An 11,261-nucleotide genomic window follows, 5' to 3' on the forward strand; every position below is an offset into this window, starting at 1 on the left:
TTATGGTTTATACCCTTCACCAAGAAACGCATTAAACCTGAAACCTGAACTGTTCTTCCTCGCCACGTCCGCAAGGTGGCGCCCAAGGCAGGCAAACCCGTATTGCGCTGTACAGTTTTCCTCAATACAGTAAAACGAGGCTTAAAAATACACCTATTGCTATTGCTTAACTGGGTCAGGTTAACTGGGCCAATCACTGAATATTAGGCCTAGTTATGACTTGCGTTAGTACCGCATCGCTACGCTCTTGTTTTGTCCCTTGTATTTTGGCCACCCAATTGCGTCCTCTGTCCTTGTAACTTTCAGCGCAGCCGCAAGGGGGCGCAAGTGACACATTACCAAAGGGCACTCTTTGCTTTATAGTTTACCGGCCAACTCAGACCACACTCACTCATAGGCTAGGTAAGAGTCAACCCTCCTCTAACAACCCCCCAGAATATAATAAAGTATAATAAAGTAGCCAAGACGTTCAACTGAGCCTCATCATCTACAGTTCACACTTAATCCCACCCAAGTCACCCACCCAAATTTTAAGCTTTTAACCCTGATACATTGTAGCACGGAGATGCTAGGTCAGCTAACCCTAGGTCAGACTCATGCACAGCTGTGAAGTACTCGGATGGATTGGGTCTGCTGGAGATAAAGCATCTCTAACGTGAAAACCTGGCTAGCATGATTAGCATGTCCTCCTCAGAATTGCTACGTGTATATATAACATACATAGAATTCAGATCTCCAAAGCATCTCCAGAACTTTATACATATGAGGTTTTAACCACATTTACATATATGAAGATAATAAGAATTACATGTATCACATGTCTCGCGCTACCTCCTAGGCATGCGCGAGCTCATGTCGCAACATTCATGATTCGTATAAGGTTTTAGAGAAAATCATCAAAAGTCATGCAATGTTTTGGCCGAACGCAGTCGCGCTACTTTACTAACACGCTCGTATCTTGTAGTTCTTACTGTTTTCCTTTCTTTGCCGTCTGGCAGAGTGGCAGATCATTCATCTTCAGCTGGAAGAGGGTCGCAACCTGATGTTCTGCTGCTGCGGCAAATCGGATAGAGCTAAACCTCCAAACGCGCAGATTATCAGACTAAAAGCTATACAAATCTGACCTGATAACACATTACACACACACACACACACACACACACACACACACACACACATATATATATATACACCCACACCCACACACAATTGTAATTAAGTGTACAGTTAAACGTATGTATTTATATTTATGTATATATATATACGTTTAACTGTACACTTAATTACAATTGTATAATATATACATATATGTATGTGTGTGTATTTTTTTATGCGTGCGTATTCATCCATTCCTTCACCCCCCAGTAAAGACCCACTGAGGTCAGCGGTCTTTCTCCTATTGCAGCGGATTATTAATATTTTAAATAACGAAGTTGTATTAATAACTGATTATTAATAACTCTTCTATTACTTACAGATACACACACGTAACACACATCCCTACAAGAGCCTCAGCATCCCAAAACCACACACACACTCTGTCACACACACACACACTCTGTCACACACACACACACACACACACACGCTATGTTAATGTAACAGGGCCTGTATTCGGTGTAATCTCCGATCCTTTTGTTTCTGTCTTTTCTCCTCGCACCGTTTTTCGGAGGAAGGCGCGCGCGCTCTTTATTCAATCACGAGCTCCGTCTCTCCGTCATCCATCATCCCATTACGGCCCGCGCCGCTAATGAATCACCGCCTCGAGCTCGTCAATAAAGTCATTCCGGTAAATGGTGTCTCCGGTGGCTCTCCGTCCGCGAGACTCGGGCGCGCTCGCGCTCTCATTTATTTATTTATTTATTTGTTTGTATATTTATTTATTTATTTATTCGGTTATCAGCGCGCGGGGAAATTCCGGCCGCTGGTAGGCCGGTGATAAAGCGGGCCTGTCCCGCGCTTTAATTAAAACCTATACATTACAGCGGCAGCTCCAGATAAGAGGCTGGCGGGAGCGCGCGAAGAGAGAGAGAGAGAGAGAGAGAGAGAGAGAGGCGCTGTGTTCATGAACGCGCTCGGCTTTAAAGCGCGGCCTAATTAGGGGCTTTTATTATTAGTATTGTTATTATTATTAAGGGCTCGAGCCACTCCAATAAAGATTTCAAAGGCGGAGCGCGAGCTATAAAGACACTAAAGAGTGTGTAGTAATTAATCCATATATATCCATCTATCTACCTACCTACCTATATATCTACCTACCTATATATCTACCTACCTACCTATATATCTACCTACCTACCTACCTACCTATATATCTACCTATCTATCTATCTATATATCTATATATCTATGCGTGTGTCTATCTCGCTCTGTTTATTTATGTTTATTTTAATTCACAGAGGAGGGGGGGAGGGGTTACACAACTATTTTACTCACATATATTTATTTATTATATTAGTTTTATTTAATGTCTTAATTAATCATCAGGAGAGCTGAGGTGGAGTTGAAGTTCATATGTTAGCTTCTTTAATGGTGAACTTCAGGTGATTCAGGGCGGGCCAATCAGCTGCTCTTATGACTGATATTCCAACTCTGATTATCAGTCAAGTCTGAAGCTTCATAAATAAATAAAAATATTATATAGATAGATAAATAGATAGATAAAGAGATGATCTTTGGTGGAATGAGTAGGACCAGGACACAGACAAGCTGAGGTGACAGATTTCTCACAGTAAAACAGTGTTACAGAAGAAAGAAACTTCTGAGATCTTGTATTCTCTGCGTTTGGGATCTTCTATCTTCTACAGCCTCGCTTTAGTGTTAGTTTACAGCCTGTATCGGGAAGTTCACCTAGATATAAAACGGAGTTGTAACAGTAAAAACGAGTAAACGGATTACAAAACGAAACAATGTAGAGAAGTAAATATCGTTATTTTTGTAATGATTATTATAGTGGTGGCAGTATGAGTAATAGTATAAGTAGTAGGAGTAGTAATTCCAACTAATTTACAAATAAATAACCATAATTTAGAACAAAAATAATTAATAAGAAGTAGAAGGAAAAGAGGAGAAAAAAAAGGAAAACGACATAATTTATTTTTAATGTCAAAGTTATGTAGTAAAACGACACCGGTATTAGTGGTAACGAGAAAATAAAAATTCGGAATAATTACACTAACAACACTAACAACAATAATGATTAAAAGCAGCAGCAGAAGAAAATATTTTGTAAAAAAGTATTTTTATTTGCAAAATTAAATAAATAGTACGAATAAAAATAGTATTAAAAGTACTTGTAGCACAGTTTCTACAACTAAATAACAACAACGAAAAAGAAAAAGGAAGAAGAAGAAAGCAAGGAAGAATATTTTCTTAATTTTGAAGGGTTATTCTTTTAGTAAAACAGCAGTAAAGAGACGAAACAGTTGTAACAGTAGCGGTAATAATGATAACAACACGAAGAAGAAGACAAGGATAAAAAACACACAATTACTTTAGAATAAAGTAGTAAATGTAAAATATCAGTATTGCTAAGAATAAAAATAATAATAAATAACAAGAATAAAAAGAATAAAAAGAAAGTTAAATTTGTATATTAATAAAACAGTAGTAAACAAAAATAAATTCTGAATGAAAACAGTAAAAAAAATAATCAAGTACAAGATAAAAAGTACAAAAATAGATACAATTGTAATAGTAGTAAACAAAAGAATCCTAAACAACAACAACAACAACATAATAATAATAATAATAATAATAAGCAGTAGTTGAGTCTATCTCGCTCTCACTCTCGTCGTTTACTCTCTCTCTCTCTCTCTCTCTCTCTCTCGCTCTTCTGTACTAAAACACTCTTTCTCTCACCCTCAGCCAGAGTGTTTAAACCGAGGTCCTCCTTCACTCTCACACAGAGAGGGTCTTAACCGATTGGCCGCTTCCTTCTCGCGACACCGACGGTGCTCTTCCTCCATTGGTACCCTGCACGTGCGTCTCGCTCACGTGCTTCCGGTGGAGGGAAGTAAAAAAAGAAAGGAGTAAAAAAAAGGGAAAAAAGTGCGCAGAAGGAGGAGGAGCGGATTTAGAGGAGTTTGGGGAGCGCGAGCTGTCACACCGGGGCCGCGAGGCAGGGACGGCGGAGCAGCGCGCGATGTGACTGTGCGAGTAACGGGAATACCGGGCCCGTGATCTTGAGCGCGTGCAGCACCTGCTGATCCGCAGGTATCTCATACACTTTCGTCCCGCATCCTTTCAGATTAAAAACAAACAAACAAACAAACAAACAGCCGTGGACAGTTGGCGCTGTTGTTGTTGTTGTTGTTGATGTCGATTCCCGGATAAACAACAAACTTCCTGGCAACAAGTGGAATTCCCTCTATTTTTCCCCCTCTTGTTTTAAAAACCGCGTGGGTCGCGCGCGAGCCCCGCTATGGAGGAGCAGAAGGACCAAACCGGGCGCGACTCGAGCGAGGCTGAGCGCGCGGCGCCCTCCCCTCCGGTGCTGCCCCACCAGGCAGCGCAGCAGCTCCACCGGACCACCAACTTCTTCATCGACAACATCCTGCGGCCGGACTTCGGCTGCAGGAAGGAGCTCGCGGCGCGGGAGCGCGAGCGGGAGAGGGAGCGGGAGCGCGCGCACAACGCGGGCCGCGAGAACGTTAACCCGCTGGCCGCGAGGCCGACACACACGGGCGGCCTTCTCCGCCACGACGCCAACGGAGGCAGCGATTGCACGTCGTCGTCGTCGTCTTCGTCGTCTTCGTCGTCCTCCTCCTCGCCGTCGTCGTCGTCGCCGTCCTCCAAGACGACGTCGGCCAAACTGGGTACGGATGGGAACGGAAGTTCTGCAGCCAAGTACGGGGAGAACGCGCCTATCATGGAGGTGAATGGGAACGGGGGAAGCGCGCCGGCCAAGGAGTCGCAGCCGTTACTGTGGCCCGCATGGGTTTACTGCACCCGGTACTCGGACAGACCGTCATCCGGTAAGACCTGGTGTCTCAACTCTGCCCGTCAGATTAGATAGCTAGATAGACTTACAGTCTTAGTCTTAGTCTTAGTGATAGTAAAAGTAGTCTAGGTATTAAAATAGTCAATTCTTTTTTTACAGCAATAGTAACAGTAGTAGCATTAGCAGTAATATTAGCTTTACAGTAGTAATACTAATTAATTAGGAATATTCTTACAGTAATAGTATCAACAGTGATACTAGATATTATAGAAGAAACAGCAGTTATTATATAACTAAAAACAGCCAAATTAGTACTTCAGTAATAACAACAGCAGTAAAGCAGCCGACTTACTAACCTATTAAGTTCTAAAGTAATACCAACAGTAGTAATAATAAACAGCTTTTGTATAATAGTAAACAGAAGCCTTGCTGTTATACATCAAACAGCAATATCATCAGCAGGGCTAGTAGATACAATAGTGCTGTCAGTTATAGAACCAAACAAAAGTCTTGTAGAAGACGTCAAACTAATTATAGTAGCAAACTACCGCATTTTTGAGAGAGTTTGCGGTAACAGTGGTGAGGTGACATGCTAGCAATACTAGCTAATATAGTACTTATAATACTAGTTATATACAGTAATGGAAAGAACAGTGATAGATTGTAACAGTAATGGTAGATATTATAGAAGTAGACAGACGATTTGCAACTGTACGATCTGCATTAATAGCGGCAGTGTTTTTATACAAAATACTACATAAAAGTCTTACTGTTACAAAACCTTGCAGTCATAGTAATTACGGTAGCAAACAGACGTCTCTTCAATTATGGCTTGCAGTAATAGCAGTAGCAACAGTAGTAATCGTGGATATTACAGTAGTAATAATAGATATCATTGAGGTCAAAGTAGATGCTGTAGAAGAAGTCAAAGCCTTGACATTTTAGCAATACAGTTTATAGTTGTGTGGTGTTAATGTACACATGTACATACATAGTAGCAGGCAAATCAACTTTCAAAAATATGTATTACAATAATAACATATATTCTAGCAATACAAGTGGAGATAATAATGATTAAATGATTAAATATAGATATTATAGCAGTAGTCAAAGGTTTTGCATCTCCAGGTCTTCCAAAATAAAAACAATACTAATAGTAGATATTGCAGCAGTTATGGTAGTTATTATAGAACCAAACAAAGCCTTTCCATATCTTTAGATATTATAATAGTAATAGTAGATGTAGACCTAAACAAAAATCTCACGGTAATAGGTTTTGTATAATTGTATAATTTATTATAATAATAGTATAGTTTTGCTGCAGTTTAATACGCGTTTGAGCTTTGAGCTCCCTGCTTTCATTAATCACTGGTACCTTTTTAATTTTGTTGAATTTATTTTTAATATTTGAGTTCTTTTTAATATTTGTTACTGTGAAATATGCACACCTACTAGTGTGATCATCACTGTATGGCGTGGTAAACAGGAGGTCAGGCAGGAGAGCAGGTTAGCTTGATGATTTTTGAGTTTTTATGCTGGAATGTTGGACCGTCAGTTGTGTACGATTGCTATAACCATATAATATATGTTTACATGTACTTTATATATGTGTGTGTATATGGAATTCAGAGGACTGAATTGCCTACATTAGAGACTGGGTTATAGATACTGACTACGAAAGAGCTACGGAGAGCTGGAGGAGATGCCTTGCTTGGCGTCGCTGGCTGAACTGTAAGAGTTCGGTCTTTAGTTTTCGGGCAGCGCATGCGATTAAGCACTACTGTGTTTTTACAAGCAGAACATTTGAGCTCTGCGATAACGATAAAAAGAAGGAAAGTAGAAATGGGACTGAGTTATATGGGGGTCATTGGGTAGTCTGCAAATTGCATTTGCTTTTAGTGGGTGGAAGCTGTTGTTTACAAGCGCTTAAAATTGAGATTTTCAACAGTAATAATCACAATACTACTACTACTACTACTACTACTACTAATAATAATACCAACAATATTAATGATAATAATAATAACAAAACAGCAACAATATTAACACAATTATACAATATAACACTAATGTTGTAGAAGCAAAAAATGATGAGGCGTACAATTTACAATGTAGCTAATAGGTTATATATATATATATATATATATATATATATATATATATATATATATATATATTAATGCATGCGCTGGACCGGCCTTTTTTGCGGTGTTAACCGTTTTATTTCTTAACCGTGTATGCAAATGAGAAGGCCAGTGCAGAGAATGTGTGTATGAGGTGTTGACACCGTGCAAACTCAGAAAGCCTGGTGTGGTTTGACGTGATCCTGATGAGAAGATTTCAAAGAAGATATGCTTGCACTCGGCGTTGCTGAAAAGTAGAAGTGTGTGCATTGAAATGTGTTCTTGAAAAGTGTTTGTTTATTCTTATTATTGTTATTATTATTATATAGTCAGTTACTATTATTATTATTTTCCCCCTGTAGATAGAACATTTGATTCGTTAGATTAGTAGCCTGTGTTTCACGAACTCCAGACTATTGTGAAGAGACGGAAATTGGTTGGGCTTAAAGCTCAAAGCTTAAAGGCTTGTTCTTACATAAGGTCTCAAACAGAGGCTCTTTCAGTGCTCGGCAGTGGGGAACTATGAGGAGAGTTCGGGGACTACTGAGGCCTACATGCCGGTTCGGACTGATGCCTCTGCTGTGGTTAAAGGATGCAAGCCCTTTTGGAAAAAACGCGTATTCGGCTACTAGATAAAATAACGGCATGATGTTCTTTTTTTAATATATGGTTCCTACATTTCAGCATCACACGGGTTTTCCAGAGAACCCATGCCTTTACTTCTTGTCTCACCATATGGTGACTTTCATGGTCTATATTGAAGATAAGCGTTTAATTGCATTATTGTTTCGTGTTTTTTTTTTTGTTTTTTGTTTTTTTACCGTAAACGTGAGATACATTTGCGTTGTTTTCACATTATTAAAAATGAGAGATCAGAGATGATCTTCGTGTTTAATTGTATATTAGATTCATCTAAAATGGTATACAACAATTCATCGTCAGTTGTCTGTGATGACTTATACTTAGCAAAAACGAAGACACGACAACATCAAAACTAGCGTCTAAGGAAAAAAACGTATCCTTACCATCTACAAATTCAGTGCTTTTGTGGCAATCCAGATGTGTGTACGGTAGCTTAAAATCACAAGTAGCCTTTTTGAACAGGTGTGAGTTTCTCGTAAAACTTTTCCGAGTAGAAATGCAGAACCCATCTAGAACACAAGTTAGAATATGCGCTTTCTGTTTTTTTTTTTTTTGTTTTTTGTTTTAAAGATCTTCTTAGTCTCAAAAAAATGCTAAAAGTTCAAAGTAAGAGGTATGGGCTACAGCAACGCAACGGAGGTGCTCGACTAACAGAAACAAAAAATGTAAATGTTTCTTCTACCTACTCGACTAGACACATAAAGCATTAAAAAAAAAACAAAAAAAAAAAAACTAGCATTTCAAAAAAATACCCAAACAAATACAACCCCATCAGAAGCTTGTGGAACTGTAAGCAGTCCCGTCCCTGACCCAGGGCTCCATGATATTCACGTCTGCGTGTTATTGTTGTCTCCACACCAGGCCCGAGGACGCGCAAACTGAAGAAGAAGAAGAGTGAAAAGGAGGACAAGCGGCCACGGACGGCCTTCACGGCCGAGCAGCTGCAGAGACTCAAGGCCGAGTTCCAGGCCAACCGCTACATCACGGAGCAGAGGAGGCAATCTCTGGCCCAGGAACTCAACCTCAACGAGTCCCAGATTAAAATCTGGTTCCAGAACAAAAGGGCCAAAATCAAAAAGGCCAGTGGCTACAAGAACGGCCTTGCCCTGCAGCTCATGGCCCAGGGACTCTACAACCATTCCACCACCACGGTTCAAGACGAGAAGGAGGATAGCGAGTAACCTCGAGGTCTCTTCGTTCAAAACCGCCTAGAGACGCTGACCCAAAGCGACATGGTTGTTGTTGGTTGTTTTTTATTATTATTATTATTATTTTCCATATCCTTTGTGCAACAAATGTATGGAGAAAAGAAGAGGAGAATTCTTGATCTTCTGAAGAGACCCTATTTAAACAAATCTATCCTAGGCTACAATAAATGGCCATACACCTAAATACGAACACTATGGAGATTTATATATATATAGCCCACAACTGTAAGATGTATATATTTAAATTCAGGTAGGGGGTCTCCTTACTTGCTGGACGTTTTTATCGTTTCACCCCCACCTTCCTGATGTTGTCGCTCACCATCCCAGTAGTTTTTGTGATATCCCTCCTGTCTCTAAAACTCGAAAAGTCTATCTCACCAATCTACACATGCGTGACTGACTGAACTGAACGCTTCAAGCCAAAGATTTTAATATGTTTAGAGATTATGTTGTCTGAAATAATAAAAAAAAGGTAGAACGTGCCATTGGGTTCTTTCTGACTTGGTACCACTTTGTAACATGTCTGAAAAAAAAACAAAAAAAAAAACATCCAGGCCATAATAAGCTTTTTATGTATACATAATTAATAAACACATTTTTATATTGGTCAAACGTAATTAAGACATTATAAGATAAGATACTGTACTTGGTTTGGGAAAATTTGGGGTTTCGGTCACTTGCGTCATTAATTGTATATTTCAGACACATTTTCTCTCATTATAATGTTGCTTTATTGTACAATGTTTTATCCTTATCACATTCATGTTCACTGGACAGCCACAGCCACCAATATATTAGCCTATATCAAATTATAATATATTATAGCGTGCTTTCAGACTTTTTAATCAAGGGATAGCGGTTGAGCCATTTCTGCGTATTCTCAGCTACCGCGTATGCAAATGATTTCGAAATAAAAGTCTTATACAGTTCTCTTAACATTATCCAACAATATCAAAAATGCTCACGCAGTTCCTTTAAACTTGACCGAGCCCTCTACACAATGGACCACCAGTAATACCAATCCATCACCGACGTTCTTTGGTGTATCAGGCTTTCACGGTTAGCCTATATTTATGGACTCAACAGCAGAACGTACGAGGCTCCCATTGAGTTTAACCAGCCCATGTCGAGTCCAGTGCAACAAATAGCGCCTAATGACCGATGTGTTGCTCTCACATTAGCACTCCTACAGGTTAAAAGGTCACATTCAGCAGTCAAAACAAACTCCCTGATGCTACAGGGGACTCTGAGGGTATAACGTTCCTCCCACAGCGTGGTCTATCTAGCACTGCGTTTGAAAGGTGAAGGAGTCTATGGCTGCGGTGGTTAGGAAAGCAGTAAAGCTCTGAGGCCAGCCTTTGAACCAAACGTAATTTGGAAGCATTGAGTGTGATGAATTAAAAAATGCCCTTTGATTGATTTTATTTGGGTTGTGGACGCACGACGTGGCGAATGTGTCTCAACAAGAGGGCTACAAGATTCTGTAATGATGCATCAGTATTATTCAAACATCTAGACGAGTTTTCAAATATGGCGTAGTCAGTAAAGACACGGGAACTTTCTAGGAAATCTAGGAAAATCTTGGATCTAGGAAAGTAAAAGCTCTTTGAAAGTTGGGTTTAGATTACAGTAGAGTTGTGAGGCTGGTTTATTTGAAAAATAAATATCAATATTTTGTCAAACAAATTTTCAATTTTAGTTCGTGGAGGCCTGTTTTACATCAGCAGTGAAGCGTTCTTCATGTCTTCTGACACTGTTTGGGTTTTCTTGCAATGCTGACTAGACGATTTCTTTCATCATCATTATCATCACGGTCGTCGTTGTCGTCGTTATCTCGTCCGCTTGCTCCAATTTCTCTACTAAATATACAAAAATGGCAGGATTTTTAAATTTAATTCCTCAGCATCCTTAAGCTGTTTATTTATATACAATACTGTATATTCTTTTTTTGTGTTAACACGTCCGTTTTCAACACTCCGAGTTTTAAGTTTAAAAAAATATATTTATTCATTTTATGATTAACTGACTTTTAATTGAATTTCGAGCTTGAATTGTGACTAGATTTTTAAGTTATATATATATAACTTAGTATATATATATATATATAACTAAAGTATATATATATATATATACTTTACATTTACATATATATAAACTGTTGCAATATACGTGTATGTGCGTGCGTGTGTGTGTGTGTATATCTCGCTTTCACGCAAAAACCGTATCTCCGTTTATGCCGTTTTTTTCACTTTTTGGCAGAAAGTGAATCTGGCATTTGTTTTTTTTACATTGTGTCAAAATTACATGGGTCAAAAGAAATGCTCCAAAATGACTCGGAATAAAATT

At 39.1% G+C, this 11,261-nt stretch overlaps 1 protein-coding gene across 1 annotated transcript; it reads left to right on the forward strand.

The window, feature by feature from the left end:
* Nucleotides 1-4,423: 4,423 nt before the first annotated feature.
* On the forward strand, nucleotides 4,424-8,888 carry en1b (engrailed homeobox 1b). Its single transcript, XM_072657522.1, has 2 exons — nucleotides 4,424-4,976; nucleotides 8,569-8,888. The coding sequence occupies exons 1-2, from the start codon at nucleotides 4,424-4,426 to the stop codon at nucleotides 8,886-8,888; spliced, it is 873 nt and encodes a 290-aa protein (XP_072513623.1).
* The last annotated feature ends 2,373 nt before the right edge of the window (nucleotides 8,889-11,261 follow it).

The sequence above is a fragment of the Salminus brasiliensis genome, chromosome 15 (assembly GCF_030463535.1).
Source record: "Salminus brasiliensis chromosome 15, fSalBra1.hap2, whole genome shotgun sequence".
Lineage (NCBI taxonomy): Eukaryota > Metazoa > Chordata > Actinopteri > Characiformes > Bryconidae > Salminus > Salminus brasiliensis.

Excerpts from the sequence above, each read along its gene's own strand:
- en1b (XM_072657522.1), top strand. The coding sequence starts at position 4,424 with ATGGAGGAGCAGAAGGACCAAACCGGGCGCGACTCGAGCGAGGCTGAG. Across the intron at positions 4,977-8,568 it reads CTCGGACAGACCGTCATCCG|GCCCGAGGACGCGCAAACTG; the intron begins GTAAGACCTGGT and ends TCTCCACACCAG.